This window comes from Callospermophilus lateralis, chromosome 2 (assembly GCF_048772815.1).
Source record: "Callospermophilus lateralis isolate mCalLat2 chromosome 2, mCalLat2.hap1, whole genome shotgun sequence".
Lineage (NCBI taxonomy): Eukaryota > Metazoa > Chordata > Mammalia > Rodentia > Sciuridae > Callospermophilus > Callospermophilus lateralis.
In genome coordinates this window covers 206,618,661-206,636,929 of record NC_135306.1, presented here as the reverse complement: position 1 = coordinate 206,636,929, position 18,269 = coordinate 206,618,661, and the positions used below count along the sequence as shown (strand labels likewise).

At 59.3% G+C, this 18,269-nt stretch overlaps 3 protein-coding genes across 3 annotated transcripts; all 3 read left to right on the top strand.

The window, feature by feature from the left end:
• Acy3 (aminoacylase 3) lies at window positions 1-3,422 on the top strand. Its single transcript, XM_076842952.2, has 6 exons — window positions 1-236; window positions 1,021-1,222; window positions 1,486-1,585; window positions 1,734-1,841; window positions 1,933-2,042; window positions 3,207-3,422. Exons 1-6 carry the CDS (start codon window positions 1-3, stop codon window positions 3,420-3,422), a joined length of 972 nt encoding a protein of 323 aa, XP_076699067.2.
• A 2,763-nt stretch (window positions 3,423-6,185) lies between these two features.
• Window positions 6,186-12,181, top strand: Tbx10 (T-box transcription factor 10). Its single transcript, XM_076844832.2, has 8 exons — window positions 6,186-6,248; window positions 8,675-8,945; window positions 9,022-9,123; window positions 9,627-9,798; window positions 10,790-10,945; window positions 11,176-11,243; window positions 11,372-11,466; window positions 11,892-12,181. The coding sequence occupies exons 1-8, from the start codon at window positions 6,242-6,244 to the stop codon at window positions 12,179-12,181; spliced, it is 1,161 nt and encodes a 386-aa protein (XP_076700947.2). The 5' UTR covers window positions 6,186-6,241.
• Window positions 12,182-13,463: 1,282 nt separating this feature from the next.
• Nudt8 (nudix hydrolase 8) lies at window positions 13,464-15,511 on the top strand. Its single transcript, XM_076844831.2, has 4 exons — window positions 13,464-13,778; window positions 14,395-14,527; window positions 15,043-15,120; window positions 15,212-15,511. Exons 1-4 carry the CDS (start codon window positions 13,585-13,587, stop codon window positions 15,437-15,439), a joined length of 633 nt encoding a protein of 210 aa, XP_076700946.2. The 5' UTR covers window positions 13,464-13,584; the 3' UTR covers window positions 15,440-15,511.
• Window positions 15,512-18,269: the final 2,758 nt, after the last annotated feature.

Genomic DNA, 18,269 nt, shown 5'->3' with positions numbered 1-18,269 from the left:
ATGTGCTCCGTGCCGGTGCCCTGGGAGCCCCTGCGCCGTGTGGCCGTGACTGGCGGCACCCATGGCAATGAGCTGTCTGGCGTCTACCTGGCCCGGCACTGGCTGCGGGACCCCGGGGAGCTGCGGAGACCCAGCTTCTCTGCCACTCCCGTGCTGGCTAACCCGGTGGCTGCGGCCGCCTGCCGCCGCTATGTGGACCGTGACCTCAACCGCACCTTCACGGACACCTTACTCGTGTGAGTGCCCTGGCCTGGCCGCCAGCGAGGCCCGGTGCATGGCCCTGCACCACAGCCCCACCGCACCTCCCTCCGGCACCAGCAGGGCCTGCTCCTGCCTCCCCGCTGGTCCCCCTCTGCCTATGCTGCCTCCTCCTCTCTTTTCAGTTTAGAGAAATCCTGATCCATGTCACCTCCTCCAGGAAGTCCTTCCTGATGGCCAGTTTCCCTCAGATCAGCCTCAGGTCCCGTCTACCATCTTTGTGCCCAACTGGTGTGCACGCCCTCCTCCTGTGGGCCTCACTGGGTCCCAGCTCCAGCGAGGCTCTGGACCCCTTGGGCAAGAGGATGGGGAAGAAGACCAAGGGAGTGGCCTTAGCTTATTGGGGGACATGGAGCAAGAACTCAGCCACAGCCCAGGAGGCTAAATGCAGGGGCTGGGGCTGCACAGAGCACAGAGCCTGGCCAAGAGAGTCAGGGAAGGCTTCCTGGAGGAGGTGGTGTCTCCACCAAGCCCCAGAGGTAGGCAGTTGGCCAGGTGAGAGGAGGAGGCAGGGGTTTTCAGTGGAAGGCCATGCAAGGACACAGGCCTCGTGGTGGCACCAGCATGGTGCTGGGGAAGTGTGGCCCAAGTGACAGCATGAGGCAGGTGGGGGCGGGGCCAGGCAGAGCTTGCCCTTCATGGGGAAGGGGGAGCCAACAAGGGCCAGGAGCAGGGGCAGGCCCGGCCCAGGCCTGAGCCTCGCTGAGGCTCTCCTGCCCGCAGCCTGAGACGTGGGGGCCGGTGCCCATTCCCGCCCCACAGCTCCAGGGCCACTCCAAATGACCCACACGAACTGACGAGAGCTCGGGAGCTAGACCAGCTGCTGGGGCCCAAGGCCTCTGGCTCCGACCGGGCCTTCGACTTTGTCCTCGATCTGCACAACACCACCGCCAACATGGGCACCTGCCTCCTGGTGGATGGCGCCCACAACACCTTTGCCCTGCACCTGTCCCGCCACCTACAGGTAGCCCGAGCCCTTGGCCACAGACCCCAGAGGCCAGGGGGTGGGCGGAGGGAGCAGAGGGGATAGTGTGGGCTCTTCTTGGCCCCTTTCTCCCAGCCAGGTTTCCCTTGGGGGCCCTGCCACCAGCAGGCACTCCAGGACTCTGGGACCCCAGCCCCTCCACAGTGCAGAGGGAGGCCGCCAGCCAGGGAGGCCGGCCAGGGAGGCCGGAGTCCGGTTCCTTCTCCACACTTCCCTCCTGGCCTGATTCCCTTCCCACCCAGCTGCAGTTCCCCGAGGTGCCCTGCCAGGTGCTCCTGACCCGGCCACCGCAGTCAGCAAGGGAGAGCTTCAGCCTGGACTCTGTGGCCAAGAACGGAATGAGTGGGCCAAGGGCTCTGGGGGAGTAGGCGGGGCCGGGCGGAGGGGCGGGGCCGGGGGCGGGGCTCCGGGAGTCGGGGCGCGGGTGGGGGCCGGGGGCCTGGGGGCACAGCCACAGGACACCTGCCCGACCTCCGCCTTGGGTCCCCAGCTGTGGAGTTGGGCCCGCAGCCCCAGGGCGTGCTGCGCGCTGACGTCTTCTCGAGGATGAGAGCCCTGGTGGCCTCCGCTCTGGACTTCATGGAGCTCTTCAACCAGGGTGAGAAGCCCCAGGCGCTGGCGGGGACCTGAGGTCAGGGGGCCGGTCCAGCCGGGTCCAGCGAGCGGCTCTCACCCCCAGCCTCCGCCAGGCGCGGCCTTCCCTGCCTTCGAGATGGAAGTCTATCGAAACCTGGGCGGCGAGGACTTCCCGCGCACCCAGGACGGGGACCTGGCCGGCACGGTGCACCCGCAGCTGCAGGTGAGAGGTGCGCGGGAGGCTGGGGGCCATGGCCTTGGGGGTGGAGAGAAACCGGGCCCCCGCAGGGTCCCCAGCACCGCATCACCCGGAGCTGGACAGGGGCTGGCTGCAGTCGCCACCCCGCCCCTTCTGTTTCCCCTGGAACCTCCACACTCAGGCCTGGCCCTTGGGGCCACAGCGATCCTCAACTGTGGGCAGAGGGAGGGAGGCTGTGGCCACCTGCTGCGCCTGCGCAGAGGTGCAAATACGGACGGAGCCCTGCCTTCCAGTTGGTGTGCGGGCATCCAACGCCTGGGAGCAGGCTGACCAGTGCCCCTCTCCAAGCCTCCCCTTTCTGAATGTTCCAGAATCCGGCAACCCGGTGTCTGCTCCTGGTAGAGGGGCCAGTTGCTGCTCGGCTCACAGGGTCACGGTGGAACCGGGTCTTGTGCGGTCCACGGGCCTTGTTCCCTGCAGCTTTGTTTTGAGGTGCTATTTCACTAGTAAAGACATTCGGGTGGAGGCCGACCTGGCAGTGTTGAGGTCAGATCCGCCTTGCAGATTTTCAGTGATAGCATTTAAGGTAATTTACCAAACACAGTACCATCACCTGCCACGGCATTTCCCTAAAGGATAGACAGCATATGGGAACCTGTCCTGCAAGACTCCTGGCTAGTGGCATCTCCACCATGTCAGCCTGTGTAAATATACCCTATAACATTCCCATGATGATGAAATCAACTAATGTCACATCTCTTGGAACTAACCCCATCATTAAGTGGCACATGACCATATTATATTGTACTTACTGTGTGCCAATGTTTTCAGCACTATTAACCCACTGAATTTAGATCTCAGAATGATAGGGGGAGATATTATAATCTCCGTTTTACAGATGAGAAGCCTAGGAATAGAGAGGTTAAGGAACTTGCTCTAGGTCACACAGCTAACAAGGATTTGAACTCAGACTTTGAACACTGACATGTCTGTGCCCATAACCACTAGGCAACACTTCCACAATGACAACCATCTTTTCAAGGTGACTGATATCTCCATTTCTACTCACAGAGCAGTTGGCATGTCACCAGGTACATGTCACATGGATGGAGGAAGTGAAGGGTGAATGGGGCAAAGCCATGAGGGGAATCTCTTGAGTGTCACCAGCTGGCCTTGGCTCTCCTCCAGGACAGGGACTATGAGCCTCTGCAGCCAGGTGCACCCATCTTCCAGAAGTTCAGTGGGGAGGATGTGCTGTACGAGGGGGACTCCACTGTGTACCCCGTGTTCATCAACGAGGCTGCCTACTATGAGAAGCACGTGGCCTTCCTCCGGACCGAGAAGCTCATGATTTCTGTGCCCCCACTGCCACCGCTGTCACCCACCCCCACGCAGGTTCTCTAACCCAAGCCACACTGTGGGCCTTGCCGTCGGTCTGAGCAATAAATGTCCAGGGCCCATGGTTGGTGTCCTCTGTCCTACGCAGCCCCTCTCTGACTGAGGAGGTGGATGGAGGAGGGGAGAGCTGACCACAGGATCCCAGGAGGTCTGGCAGTGTAGCTATGGCTATGCTGTGTGTCCTGGGGCCAGTGGTGGCTGTCTCTGTGCCCACCATTGTCCACACACCTGGGGGAAGATCCAATAGTACAGAGAAGAACCTGGAGGGGGACTGTCCCGGTGCCAGCCCCCAGCAGTCCTGTGGCCGGATGGTGGTCTGGGGAGAGCAGAGACAGGAGCTGCACACTCATGTCCTGTCTGTGCACGCATGTGTGCGTGTCTGTGACGTGCCACCTGGAGTCCTCTGGTGTGTGTGTGTTTCTGGGAGCCCAGGACCTTGGGCGTTCCTCTGAGGGGTCTGTCCATGGCTGGGCGCAGAGCCCACATGTGCATTTGCCAGTGTGTGGTCATCGGTGACTCCCAGGAGTCGAGCTGGGGTCAGGGACACCCAGAACAGCTGTCCAGCTGTGGAGGCACCAGGGAGTCCTAGCAGGGAGCCCAAGGAGGCTCCCCTCCCCGCCTCCATCATCCCCAGGCCCCACGCGGCATCAGGATCCAACGCTGAGTCCCTGAGTCCCGACACAGGTCCCCTTCAGGGCGGTCACAGGGGCACAAACAGGGCAGGACAGGGCAGCCTGGCCGGAGTGCCACCCGCCCACAGCCACTCAACCCGACAGGGGCGTGGCTGGAGAGGCCGCTGGAGCCCAGCGCCGAGCTCTCCTGCCCCGGCCTGGCCCATCCGTCTCCCCGAGGCCACGGCTGCCACGCTGCCTCCTGGTATTGAGCAGCCAGATGAGAAGGTGTGAAAGACACCAGGGCACCTGGGACAGGCTGGCAGGCGAGATGGATGAGGGGCAGGGGCCAGCGGGCGCCTGGGGCGGAGAGGCAGCCAGCGGGTGCCTGCTGTGCGCTGGCGGTGTCTGCGGGAAGCCCCAGCGCTCAGGCGTGCGTGTGTGCGGGGGTGTGCGCGTGCCCGTGTGGGTGCGCGGGTGTTTCCATCACACAGATCACAGTTGTGCACACCATCAGGAGCCCGCAGAGCCCCAGGCGGCCACTCCTGGGGGTCTAGGCTGAAGGAAGCCTGGGCTGGGACGAACCCGCCCTCTCCATCACCCCCCTCTTCTCACCCCCCCCACTGGGAGGCCTGGGACAGGGTGGCACAGCCACACTTAATTGGGTGGCCCTGGAGGCCAGTGGGACCCTCCACCGTGCACAGAGCCTTCCTGGGGGGGAGGCCGTGGGGGGATGGGTGCTCTTCCTTCACAGCCCGGGGACCCACCCGTCTCAGCTGGGTCCATGTGGCCCTGCACGCTGGGATGTGGGACAAGGGGACTGAGCTGCAGGGAGAAGAGGGTCCGCAGGAGCAGGATCAGAGAGAAGCAGCCCCTCCCACCCCTGTCCCCTGTTCCCGGTGCTTCCTGTTAGGGTGGGGCTTCCTCAGCCAGACATCATTCCACAGACTCTGGGAGGGGCTGTGGGGTCCCGGCTCCCCCTGGGGGCTCCAGCCCAGGGTGGACTGGCCCAGGGCAGCCAGGCGCAGACTCCGTGGCCCAAGAGCACCTGGGCCCAGGCACAGGGATCAGCTCAGGGGAAGCCGCTGCTCTGGGACCCTGCAGTCCCCAAGTGCTGGCTCTGAATGCCCGGCCCAGGACAGGCCAGGACGGCCTGGAGAAGGGGACAAGTCAACGGAGATGGACTTCTAGGCAGAATGGACACCCACTCCAAGGTCTGTGACCAGGGCAGCCTCAGAGACTCCACTTGTACTCATCAGGACTACAGGGATCCTCACCAAGGGTACTGTCCCCTGCTCCAGGCGGGGAAGTCCTGCTGCCCCCAGGCTGGGCTGGGCTGGGCTGTCCCAGTGGAAGACAGGATTCGCTGAGGTCAGTTAGGAAGAGTGAGGTCAGTTAGGAAGAGTGAGGTACAAGGACCGCCAGGGACCTGCCAGTGTCCCCTGGCTCCTGAGGCCATCCGTCAGGAGGACCCAACCTTCCTCCCACCAGGCTGGGGGCTCCGTGGCCACACTCTCGGCTGCTGTCCCTTGCGGTTCCTGCTCAGGCCCCTCCCTGACTTCACACCAGCAGGCCCTGCCAGGGGCCCAGGGCGGGGGTCTGGGTCCTAAAGGGGGGGCACCACTTTTGCCATCAATCCTCATCTCCTGCCACCACTGCTCCCTCCCAGTCTCCCCAAGGCCCCGTCGACCACCCCTCCAGCCAGATGGGGCCTCTGGGGACACAGAGCCTGTCCTCAAGTTGGGCTCCCCACTTCCACCTGCGCCTGGGCCCATTGATCAGGAATGGCTGGAGGCTCTTGGCTGGGGGAGGGAGGGAGCCGGGAGGAGGACTGGGAGGGAGGGGGCTTCGAGACGTCAGAGCCTTCCCACTGCCCCCTCCTGCACGCACCCGCCCCTGGAGCTGGACCAGCCCCGCCAGTGGCCCAGCCTCAGACACTGCAGTCAGAGGGTGGCCTGGAGAGGGACCCTGCAGACCTCCGAGCCAGGGTCTCACCTGCAGAGACCAGGTGCACAGCAGCAGGGGAGAACCTCACCTGGAGACAGAACAGACTGCACCGAGGACCGTGTGTGCCCAAGCCGAGCTGCAGTGCTGGGCGGACAAGCAGACCTGGGGCAGCGGGCGACCCACCTGGCAGGCAGGGCCCCTTGGGTGGCAGCTACAGCCCAGCCCCAGCTGAGGTTTCTTCAGGAAGTGGACATCCGGGCCATCCCCATGGCAGGTATGGCGTGGGCCACCAGGGTGGCCGATGGGTGGGTCAGGCTCCAGGGTGAGTGAGGCAGGGCTGATGGCTGGAGCCTACAATGTTCTGGTTTTTTTTTTTTTTTTTTTTTGGTTGGGGGGGGGAGGCAGGGGCACAAAGCCGCTTCTGGGAGATGCCAGCCTCATATGTGACCTGTATGTCCCTTGCCATCTCTGGACCTCAGCCCCGACCTGGAACAAGACTCCTCTAACTTCCCTTCCAGACCTGGCACTCTGTGCCTCTGGGAAAGGTGTGGCTTCTAGAAGATGGAGCGGAGGACATTCCCCTCCCAGAGATCCTGGAAAAGCTGAGGGGAACACAGTGACTGGGGTGGGCAGGGTGAGCCTGGAGGAGGCTTGGGGCCAGTGCCACCTGCATGGCCCCCAGGCCCAGGGAAGCCATGAGCCCCTCCCCTGGGACCGTCGCCAAGACCCTGGGGGCAGAGCAGCTGAGCAACAGGCAGTGGTCCCTCGATGACCTGGCCCTGGGTGGTAGGGGACGTCAACCCATCCAATCTTCCTGTCCCTTCCGGAGACCCTTGCACCCTCCAGGCTGAGAGCCCCAGGGGCCTCTGTCTGTACCCTGCAGAGCTCCAGCTTCCTCCCACCAAACCACTCCCAGCCCCCTAACCCCCGGAACCACCGCTCCAGCTTTTTGTCTCTATGAATTTGACCTCTCGGGTGCCTCTCTGAGGAGAAGCATACAATCCCTCCAGGTTGCAGCCAGTGTCAGAAGGTCTCCCCACCCCCCCCCCCTTTTTTTTTGTACTGAGAACTGAACCCAGCGGTGCTCTCCCACTGAGCTCCATCCCCCACACTTTTATTTTTTATTTTGAGACAAGGTCATGCTAAATTGCTGAGGCTGGACTTGAACTTGTGATCCTCCTGCCTCAGTCTCCTGAGTTCAGGGATTATAATCACGCACCATGCTGTCCCTCCTTTTTAAGGGTGGATAACATTCCGTTGCATGTCTATACCACATTTCATTTGTGCCTTCATCTGTCAGAGAAAACTTGGGTCATTTCTACCTTTTGGCTACTGTAGATAAATGCTGCTATGAACATGGATGTACACATACATTTGTTTGGGTTCCTCCTTTTGACTTTTTAGGGTATAGATCCAAAAGTGGATCATATGGTATTTGCTTTATATTTTATATTCTCACCAGCTGTATACAAGGACTCCATTCTGCAAATGCTTACCATTGCTTGTTAACCCTGGGTTCCTTTCTGGGTTTCTTTCTTCTTAATGAGGGTTAATTGGTGTCTTACGATTAGCATTTTATTTTAATGGCGGGGATGGAGCGGTGAGGGGTGGCAAGGCTTTTGGCTAAGGCTTACTCAGGATTGCAGAAAAGTAAAAGGGGAAAAGTAAAGGGTCCAGAGCAGAAGGTCTCAGCATGGGCTTCCGGAGGCAGGCTGTGGGGGTTTCAAGGCTGGCCCGAGTAATTCATGGAGGATGGGTTCTTGCTCAGCTCTGCCCTCCTTAAGCAGCACCAGGCACAGGGTGTCCAGAGCGTGGAGAGCCCCAGCTGCTCCCTGCAACCTCGATGCACATCATGTGTAACAGGTGGTTTTGTGAAGGGGCCACTGTGTGCCAGGCCCTGTGTGTGTCCTCCCAATCCTCACATCAGCCCTGGGGGCAGGTCTTAAGAACCCCTTGTGACAGGTATGGAACCTCAGGCTGGAGGTGAGACAATTGCCTGAGCTCTCAGCCACAGGGTCATTTAAAAGTTCCCTGGGGAACCCCGTGTGGTAGTGCAGGTCTGTAATTCCAGCAACTCGGGAGGCTGAGGCAGGATGATCGCAAGTTCAAAGCAATTTAGCAAGGCCCTGAGCAACTTAGTGAGACCCTTTCTCAAAATAGAATATTAAAAGGGCTGGGGATGTAGCTCAATGGCTAAGGGCCCCTGGGCTCAATCCCTAGTATGTATATGTTTATTAAAAGAAAAAATCCCTGGGGAGGCTGAGCATGGTGGCGTGTGCCTGTAATCCCAGCAACTTGGGAGGCTGAGGCAGGAGGACTGATCCCAAGTTTAAGGCTGGCCTTGGCAATTTAAGAAACTGTCTAAAAATAAAACATAAAAAGGGCTGGGGGTGTAACTCAGTGGTACAGCACCCCTGGGTTCAATCCCCAATACCAAAAAAAAAAAAAAAAACCCACTTCCCTGGGGAGCGAGTCGGGTCCTATCTATCTCTGCTCTCCAGGAGCTTCTGGGGAAAAGACCTTAAGTGAACATTTACTTTGCGAGTGATGCTGACCAGGTGACACTGGAACACAGGCCTGGCAGGCAGGGGCCTTGCTCAAGTTAGAGGCACATGAGTGCAGCCTGAGGAGGAGGGCTCCTGGGGGCAAGGCCGGGGGTAGAGGCCGCCTGGAGCCCATGCCTCTGTCCTCTCTCCCCAGCCTTCCTGTCTGCTGGCCTCAGCGTCCTTGCACCCTCGGAAACCTACCCGCTGCCAGTGACCAGCTCCAGTTGGGAGCCCCGCCTGGGGGCGCCGTTTCCACAGGGCCCTGGCACTAGCTCCTCTGCAGAGGCCCACGCCGTGGCTGAGCCCACTGGAGAGGGACCCAAGAACCCGCGTGTGTCCAGCGTGATGGTTCAGCTGGAGATGAAACCCCTGTGGGAAGAATTCAACCAGCTGGGCACCGAGATGATTGTCACCAAGGCGGGCAGGTGTGGGCATGGACGGCAGGGCAGGGCAGGGCAGGGATGAGGGGGCATCAGGCGGCTGAGCTCCTCCTTTCCGCAGGAGGATGTTCCCCACCTTCCAGGTGAAGATCCTGGGCATGGACACATTGGCCGACTACGCCCTGCTCATGGACTTCATCCCGCTGGATGACAAGAGATACAGGTGTGGGGCCAGCTCGGGGAGCAGTACAGATCTAGAGTGCTGAGGCCAGGAATCAGACCTGTGCCCTGGGCATGGTGGCCATGCCTGTAATCCCATCAACTCTGGAGGCTGCGGCAGGAGGATAACAGGTTTGAGGCCAGCCTCAGCAACTTAGCAAGACCCTGTCTCCAAATACAAGATTAAAATGGGCTGGGAATGAAGCTCAGTGGTAGAGCACCCCGGGGTCAATTCCCAGGACGAGGGAAAATGAGAAACCTAAAGGGCAAACAGGCTGATGGTGGGAGGGAGCCCAGATCAGTGGGCTAACCTGGGGGCAGGCACAGTGGTCTAACCCAGGACAGCAAGGGTTATCTTGACTCCTACGGACCAGGTACAGCCATGGAGAACTTAGGACCAAGAGGACCAAGAGGCCTCGTTGGCAGAGGTGTGCTCGGCAATAGCCCCTGGGCCCACCAGTCTTGCTGGCGTGGGGTCATCCCTCACCACCTCACCCTGCTCCCCAGGTACGCCTTCCACAGCTCAGCCTGGCTGGTGGCGGGCAAGGCTGACCCGGCCACGCCTGGCCGCGTGCACTTCCATCCGGACTCACCAGCCAAGGGCGCCCAGTGGATGCGTCAGATCGTGTCCTTTGACAAGCTCAAGCTGACCAACAACCTGCTGGACGACAATGGCCATGTGAGGTCCAGGCTGCAGTGGGGAGGGACTGAGCCAGGTGTTGGGGGCTGGGCCTCCACTGTGACAAAGGCTGGAGAGCCAGGGCTGGTGGCACTTTTGGTGCCCTGTGGGCTTGGTGCCCAGCACCCTGCCCACTCATGATGGCCACTTGGTGGGGCCCCGGAAGGCACAAAGGACTGTCCAGACACTATCCCAACAGAGGAGGGGGGAGATGGGGAAGGCCTGGCATAGTAATTGACACTTTATGAGCCAAAGATTTCCCACCTTCCCCAGGCTCAAGTCCTGAGGCTGCAGGCAGATGGGAGGCCGAGAACCCAGCAGACACTGGAGAGGTCACAGACAGTGATAAATGACAAAGAGCAAAAGGAAACAGGAAGGGTGCAGAGGGTGCAGAGACAGAGGCTGAAGAGGTGATATGTGAACAGTGACCTGAAGGAAGTGGGGGAGGGACAGAGACTAAACATATCAGATTGGCGGTGGTAGGCCAGAGGACAGCACATGCAAAGGCCCTGAGGCCAGAGGATGTCAGGTGACTTGGGGGGCCTTCCAGGGACTCCCTGCGTGGCTAGAGTGGAGCAAGAAGGGGAAGTGAAAATAGAGACCTGTGGTTGGGGCTGGTTGTAGAGGGCCAGGTCCCCCATGGAGAGGACTCTGGCTTTCCTTCTCTGTGGGAGTCTCAAGGTCTGGAGCAGGAGCTAAAGGACGGGTCCTTCCAGAGCTGCTGCATGGAGAATGGGCAGAGGCACCCGAAGCGCTCAGGGGAAAGATGACAGTGGCTGGCTGGGTGGGAGAACGGGTCGTCTTCTGGATGGTTCTGCAGGCAGTTCGAGGGGTCAGATGTGGGGCAAAAGAAGGACACTTAAATACAAAGGGCCCTGCAACCTAGGACTGCAGGCTCTCTCAAGAAAGAGGGAGGCGGCTGAGGGTCCTGGCGGAGGGCTGGCGGCTCCGGGGGTCGCCGCGCCCAGCCCCGCCCCCCAACCTCCCACAGATCATCCTCAACTCCATGCACCGCTACCAGCCGCGATTCCACGTGGTCTTCGTGGACCCGCGGAAGGACAGCGAGCGCTACGCCCAGGAGAACTTCAAATCCTTCGTCTTCACAGAGACCCAGTTCACGGCGGTGACGGCCTACCAGAACCACCGGGTGCGGGCCGCCTCCCAGGGCGGACACTGAGGCCTGAGCCCTGCGCCCCACCCACCTGCACCTCCCGCCCTGCGTCCGCAGGCGTCCACCCCAGAAATCCCCCTGCCTCATGTTCCCGGGCCAAAGGGCTGGGGCCTGCGGGCCTCCGGACTGGGGTCCCTGGAGGGCGGGGTGATGGGGCGTGGGCCCCACAGCCCGGGCAGCCCCTGACTGCACCTTCTCCGCCGTAGATCACCCAGCTGAAGATCGCCAGCAACCCTTTTGCCAAGGGCTTTAGAGAGAGTGACCCGGACTCCTGGTACTGTCTGGCCCCGCCCCCTCCCCTCCCGCTCCAGGCATCTCTGGGGCCTCCCCGGGTGCCTGTCTCAGGGTCCCAGGCCTGGGTCCTTCAACTCCGGTCCCCATTCCTGCTTGCCCCATCTTCAGGCCTGTGGCCCCAGGGCCCCTGCTCAGTACCCCAAGCCGGAGTCGCAGCAGCCTCAGTCCCTGCCTGCTGGCAGGTGCCACAGAGCAGGAGAAAGGTGAGGCCTGCGGCACAGAGCAGAGGGCAGGGACTAAGGTCTGCATGGGGGCAGGCCACAGGGTCTCCAGGAAGGGACTTGCTCAGCAAATCTGCTGGGCCCCTGTGTGACACCAAGGGGGAGGCTGAGTTTCCTAAGATGACATGAGTTGCAGGGCAGGGAGAACAGGGTGGGGGACATGGCGCAAGAGCAGAGACAGGGGGTGCCAGGCAGGCTTCCTGGAGGAGGTGGTTCTCAAGCCAGGACTGGGAAAGATTTCAGTCCTGGGTGGGAGGGGTGGGGAAGAAATTTCAGGCAGAAAAGAAAGCAAGGGCAGAGGCCGAGATAGGCCAAGGCAGGCAGGAAGGAGGAGAGGGTGGGCATGGATGAGGACTGAGAGTGTAAGGGGAGGACTGGGATCCGCTCACACCCTTTTGCTCCCTCAGACCCCAACAAAGCTTCAGCCTCCACCTCCAGGACCCATGTCCGGCTCCACCATCAGCTGCTGCCCTCTCCTGAAGCCCTGCTGGCCCCGGCCACCTACAGGCCCCTCACTTACCAGGGCCTGTACCCTGGAGCCCCAAGCCATCTTGGGATTCCAAGGACCCGACCAGCACCATACCCTCTCCCCAACATCCGGGCTAATGGAGATCAGGGCACCCTGACCCTCCCAGCTGGGCTGGGGCTGCTGTCCCCAACCGCTGCACACCTGGGACCTGGCCAGGACGCTCAGTGATGGCAGAAGCCCTTCTACCCTGGACCTTCACCCATGTGAGAGTGTCTCCACCCTACCCCCTGCAGCCCCTCCTGTGCAGAGGCCCCTCTCCACAGAGAGCAGGGTGGCTGGAAGCCCTGTCACAGCCAGGCTGGGACCTGCCAGGCTTGGAACCAGTCTTCCTCCTTCCCACCCCAGCAATGTAGAATCTTGACCCCTTCAGCCTTGGGAGTGATTCCCCCAAACTCTTCTCTCACCTCTCTCTTCCTCCACCATTAAACCATTAAACTATTTGGCGTGGGTACAGCACTTGTGTCCTCAAGGGTCAAGGTGGAGGGACTCAGGAACTACCAGGCATGACAGCCCCCATATCAGCTCCGTAGGCATACCAAAGCTCAGTCCAGTGGCTTCCACATCCCTGGGAGTGCAGTGATGGTGAAGGTGGGGCCACCATTGAGTCACAGGAAAACTGCACTTAGCCCTGTGAAGAGGGCCCAGGGTCCTACTCCCTGCTTTATGCCCAGAGGAGAACCAAAACTGTGGCTCAGAGAGGCAATGGGCCTGCTCAGAGTTACACAGCAAACACTGCCAACATCTGCCATTCCACATTTGAAGACTGTGTGCAAGGCTGGTATGGCCTGGTCCTCGAGGGACCGTGGTCTGGTGAGGGGTGCAGAACCACGATAGGCAGTGGCCATAGAGGCCCCGTAGGGATGGGGGTAGCGATCTGGTGATCAATCAAGACTCAAGACAGGAAGGGAGGGATAAGACCCCTGGCACCTTGGAGCTAAAGTCCAGTCTGATGGAACAGAGAGCAGGACAAGAGTGGGAACAGGGTGAGCTACACATGGGCCCGACTCATCTGCAATCCTGGACCTCTTTCTGAGAGCCCTTCAAGGGAGATATGGACACCGCAGGGGCGAAGGAGACTGGACCCAACTCCAAACCCCCAGACCCCGAGGTAGTAAGAGCTGCGTCAGCTCCAAGGGGTCTGGAGCACACTCCTGCGCTCTCAGGGCGCCTTCTCAGCAGACCACGCCCATGCCCGCCCCACCCGGAAGCCCCGCCACTTAACCACGCCCTTCCGGTCACGCCCCATCTGGAGGCAATGGCACCTGCCTGAGGCCTCGCCCCCGTCCTGCGCTAAAGAGCTTCTGCCCAGGCTCCGCCCCCTCAGCCACGCCCCTGTTTGCTTCCCAGGCTCCGCCCCGTCGCCCCCGCAATAACGTCGGGTGGTGGCTCTCCGCAGGCCCCGCCCCGCCGCCCTCCGGTTTGGGGCCCGCCTCTTTTCACTGGGTCCCCGCCCCCTTGCAGGCCCCGCCCCTCGGGAGCCCTAGGGCCGACCCTCCCCGGGCCTGCTCAGGGCCCGACGCTGCCAGCCCTTCGCCCGGTAGGTGGGCTCCGTAAGTTCGCGGAGCTGGGACATGCAGCCTGACTGCCTGTCCGTGGAGGGCGAGCGGCGCTGCAGGCAGCTGCTGGCGAGGACCACTGCTCGGTTCCGCGCGCGGCCCGCGGCGGCCGCGGTGCTCGTCCCGCTGTGCCTTGTGCGCGGGGTCCCGTCGCTGCTCTACACGCTGCGCTCCAGTCGCCTGACAGGCCGGCACCAGGGGGACGTCAGGTACACTGGCCGGGAGCTCCTCCCGGCTGCCGGAGGCCGAGGAGTCCCGGAGACGGCAGGGACCTTGGGCAAGGCACTCAGCCTCTCTCAGCCTCGTTTTCGGCTTCTGTAAAATGGGTCTGGGAGAAACAGTTTGCCCACGGCCTCGGCGAGGACTGAGCGACCCTTGTCCCCTGAGACGGCGCACCCCGTCCGCCGGGACTCGAGCTGTTTCCCATCTCTAAAAAGGCAGGACTCTGCCCCCTGCCGGCGGCTGTAGAGAGTCCCAGAGCCCAGGAGCGAGGCTGCCTAGCCTCCGGCCTTGGCTCCGCCCCCGGTGGGAATTAAGGACACCCTGAGGTCAATGAAAGCACCATGGGGCCACCACAGGCAGAATTCTGTGTCTGAGCCCCAGGATCTTCTCGCCCCTGATGGCAGACCCTCATACCCTATCCTGACTGCCCAGGGCTCTCTCCCTTACCTATATTGATCAGGAAGGTAAACTGGCTTCTCTAGGTCATGTGGCTAGGGACAGAGGCAGATGTCTCCGTGGGCTACTAGCCTTATGTCACGGCCCACTCCCCCACCCCTCCATGGCCCCCAGAACATAAGAATCAGACTCCCTGTGCCTGTTCAGTTTCCCAGGCGGCAAGTGTGACCCTGCTGACCAGGATGTGGTGCACACAGCCTTGCGGGAAACCCAGGAGGAACTGGGCCTGGCTGTGTCGGAGGAGCAGGTGTGGGGCATCCTACAGCCTGTGCACGACATGGTGAGCCATCAGGCCCGAGGTTACCCTCACCCTATCACCCACTCTGTGCCCACCCTGGACAGGGAGCCAGAATCCCAGGGTCACAGCTTCCTGCAGGCGTAGGGTATGGAGTAGTAAGCCAGCAACTGCTTGGGAGTCACCATTCCATCCCCACACAACCCTTGCGGCCCCAGGTGAAGGAACAGCTTGGAACAGGTTGGGGGGAGGCTTCGCAGGATGGGTGGGGACTGAGCTGGGCCTGAATGACAAGTGGGAGATTTGAGATTTAAGGTTATAAAGGTGGCAGGTGGACTAAGTGGGGGTGGGGAAGCAGTCTGCGAAGGCGTGACCAGGACCAGGCCTAGGGCACTTGGGGCCCCGAGACAGTCAGCAGTCAGGATAGGGTATGCCCACCTGGCCATGCCCACCAAAGGCCTCTGGATGGCAAGACAGGTCCTCCTCCCTGACTCAGCTCCTGACCCCAGAGCCCCACCCAGGCCATGCCTCCCCTGACGCCTGTCCTTCTCGCATCCCAGAGAAAGGCCACAGTGGTGCCGGTGCTTGCCAGTGTGGGCCCACTGGACCTGCAGAGCCTCAAGCCCAACCCTGAGGAGGTGAATGGGGGACTCGGGGGCCGGGCTGTCCCCTGGGGGAGGCTGCAGCGGCCAGCCCTCCCTCCACCCTCTCTCTGCCTCCCGCTCACAGGTAGATGAGGTGTTTGTGCTGCCCCTGGCACACCTGCTGCAGACACAGAATCAGGGCTATACCCACTTCTGCCAGGATGGTCACTTCCGTTACACACTGCCCGTCTTCCTCCACGGACCACACCGAGTCTGGGGGCTTACAGCTGTTGTCACCGATTTCACCCTGCAGCTGCTGGCCCCTGGCACCTACCAGCCCCGCCTGATCAGCCCGGAGCTGCCCCGAGGCTGAAGGCCTGGCGCTCAGTCACTTCCGCCTTCCTGCAAGGCCCTCCAGAACTGAATAAAGGGTCTTTGACAGCTCTGTTCCTGCCTCTTCTGTGTGGAGGCCCTGACTTTGGGCATGCCCCTGAGGCCACTGGAAGGGCTCCTCAGTCCAGTTGCACTGTCCCCATGTAGGGAACAGTTCCTGTGTGCCAGGTGGTGGAGCCATTTCATTTCGCCCTCAACAGTCCTCTGGCTGATGAGATTGGAGCTGGGGGTGAGGGGATGGATTCCTTGCTCCAGCCTCCGAAGGCTGGGACAGGAGTGTCAGGCTGCTGTGCTGTGCATGCCCCCCCCCACACCTCCTGTTCCCTGTGCCTGGCTCCCCCTGTTGGGCTTTGGGAGTCCAGAGAGGAATGTGGAGGCCCCACTCTCTGGAGGTCACTGTGCAGTTCTAACTTGCTGAGACCCTGCTGCAGGCCAGGTGTTGTGTGGAGGCCATGTCTGTGCTTCAGCCAGAACCTGCCCTGCCCTTCAGAGGTGGTCACATGGACAACAGTGGGACTGTACCTTAGTCAATAATAGTGGAATTGTACATCAATTATGTAGACCAGGATTCTGTAAGAGTGAGGGCTGGACAATCTGAACTTTGCATGGTGGTATAGGAGGAATTCTTGGGCAGTACCAGGACAAGTAATAGAAAACTCCAGTCACTAGCTAACTCTTCCTGAATCGGACTGGTGATCACAAACTCCCGAAATAACTAGCTTCGGGTATGGCTGGGTCTAGGGGTTCAGGGTCTCTCCCTTTCTCTTTTAAACTGTGCAGGGGTTGTCTCTAGTCCAGAAACATAAGAGATGAAAGGGCAACAGCTTCCTATCAAAAGAAAACACCTCTCACTGGGTGCATGCGCTCGCCTGTAATCACAAGTTCAAAGCCAGCCTCAGCAAAATCGAGGCACTTAGCAACTCAGTGAGACCCTGTCTCTAAATTAAATATAAAACAGGGCTGGGGATGTGGCTTGGTGGTTGAGCACCCCTGAGTTCAATCCCCAATAGCTCCTCCACCCCAACAAAAAATAAATAAATAAAGAAAAAAAAAAAAAAAAAAAAAAAAACACCTCTCCTGGCTGTCTTACGCAGGATTGCACTTGATTAGCCTCCCTGGTCACATGCCCTTTCCTGACCCCAGCACATAGCATGTAGGATTTAAAGTTTATGGATTGACAGGGCTAGGGGTGAATCCCCTGCACTGAAAGTAGAGAAGGGTGGCCCCTAAAGAACACCTGAAGGGCACATCATTTAGACTCAGCTCTAAGACCTGAAGAGGTGAAACTACTAGAACACACACAGAGGAATCACTCCAGAGGTTGGTCCGGGAGATGATTTCTTTTATAGGTCCCCAAAAACTCGGGCAGCAGAACCAAAGATAGACAAATGGGACAACACCAAACCAAACGCTGCACAGCAAAGGAGAAAATCAACAGTGAAGAAACTTCGGGAGAAAATGTGGGTGAGCCAGACGTTTGGTAAGGGGCTAAGGTTCAACTCTACAGCAAGAAAACAAACAGCCCAATCCAAAACCAGGCAAAGGCCCTGAACAGACATTCTTAAAAGAAGACATCGCAATGGATGTAGGGAAAAATACTCAACATTCTAAGCACCAGGGACATGCAAGTCAAAACCACAATGAGATCTCACCTCAACCTGTTAAAATGGCAATTTTTAAAAACATTTATTTTTTAGTTGTAGTGGGGCACAATACTTTTATTTTTTTATTTTTTATGTGATGCTGAGGATTGACCCCAGGGCCTCGCACGCACTAGGCGAGTGCTCTACCACTGAGCCACAGCCTCATCCCTAAAATGGCGATTTTTTAAAAATGAAAGAGGGCTGGGGCTGCAGTTCTGTGGCAGGGCACTTGCCTAATGTGTGTGAGGCCCTGGGTTCCCTAGCACTGCAAAAAAAAAAAAAACCAAAACCCCAAACAAACCACAAAAGAAGAGTCTGGAGCAAGTGCAGAAAAGGAAACCATTAAATACTCTGGGTGGGACCATAACTAATATGTATAGCCATTTTGGAAAACAGTATGGAGGTTCCTTGGAAACCAAAGGGAACTACCATATGACTTAGCACCCCCCTTCCAGGTACATGCCCAAGGAAATCAAAACTGGTCTGTCAAAAAGATACGTGCCCGGGCTGGGATTGTGGCTCAGCTGTAGAGCGCTCGCCTAGCACCTCGGGACCCGGGTTTGATTCTCAGAACCACATAAAAATAAAGGCATTGTGTTGTGTCCATCTACAAAAAAAGATTCTCCCTCCCTCTCCCTCCTTCCCTCCCTCCCTCCCTCTCTCTCTCTCTCTCTCTCTCTCTCTCTCTCTCTCCCTCTCTCCTTTAAAAAAAAAAAAAGACACGTGCCCCCCATATTCACTGCCAATAGCCAGAACAAGGAATCAACCTAATGAATGGATAAAGAAAATGTGTTACATACACACATGGAGTATTTTTCAGCTTTAACAGAGGCCATTCTATCATTTGCACCAACACAGATGAAGCTGGAGGGCACTATGATAAGCCAAATAAGCCAGGCAAAGAAGAGTATGACACCATCTCCCTTTTATATGGAACCCAAGAAAGCTGAGCAGGGTGTGAGTGGCTCAGGACTTCGGAGGCTGAGGCAGGAGAACGGCAATTCCAAGGCCAGCTTGGGAAACGTTGTTTGACCCTGTATCAAAATAAAAAATTTAAAAAGTACTGGGACGTAGTTATAACAAGACATCCATTGAACCCCATAAATATCTACAATTGTTATTTCTTGGTTAAAAATTAAGAGACCAGGGGCTGAATATGTGGCTCAG

Excerpts from the sequence above, each read along its gene's own strand:
- Acy3 (XM_076842952.2), top strand. The coding sequence starts at position 1 with ATGTGCTCCGTGCCGGTGCCCTGGGAGCCCCTGCGCCGTGTGGCCGTG. Across the intron at positions 1,842-1,932 it reads CATGGAGCTCTTCAACCAGG|GCGCGGCCTTCCCTGCCTTC; the intron begins GTGAGAAGCCCC and ends AGCCTCCGCCAG. Across the intron at positions 2,043-3,206 it reads CGGTGCACCCGCAGCTGCAG|GACAGGGACTATGAGCCTCT; the intron begins GTGAGAGGTGCG and ends GCTCTCCTCCAG.
- Tbx10 (XM_076844832.2), top strand. Across the intron at positions 10,946-11,175 it reads CGGCCTACCAGAACCACCGG|ATCACCCAGCTGAAGATCGC; the intron begins GTGCGGGCCGCC and ends TCTCCGCCGTAG. Across the intron at positions 11,467-11,891 it reads TGCCACAGAGCAGGAGAAAG|ACCCCAACAAAGCTTCAGCC; the intron begins GTGAGGCCTGCG and ends TTGCTCCCTCAG.
- Nudt8 (XM_076844831.2), top strand. The coding sequence starts at position 13,585 with ATGCAGCCTGACTGCCTGTCCGTGGAGGGCGAGCGGCGCTGCAGGCAG. Across the intron at positions 13,779-14,394 it reads CGGCACCAGGGGGACGTCAG|TTTCCCAGGCGGCAAGTGTG; the intron begins GTACACTGGCCG and ends GTGCCTGTTCAG. Across the intron at positions 15,121-15,211 it reads TCAAGCCCAACCCTGAGGAG|GTAGATGAGGTGTTTGTGCT; the intron begins GTGAATGGGGGA and ends TCCCGCTCACAG.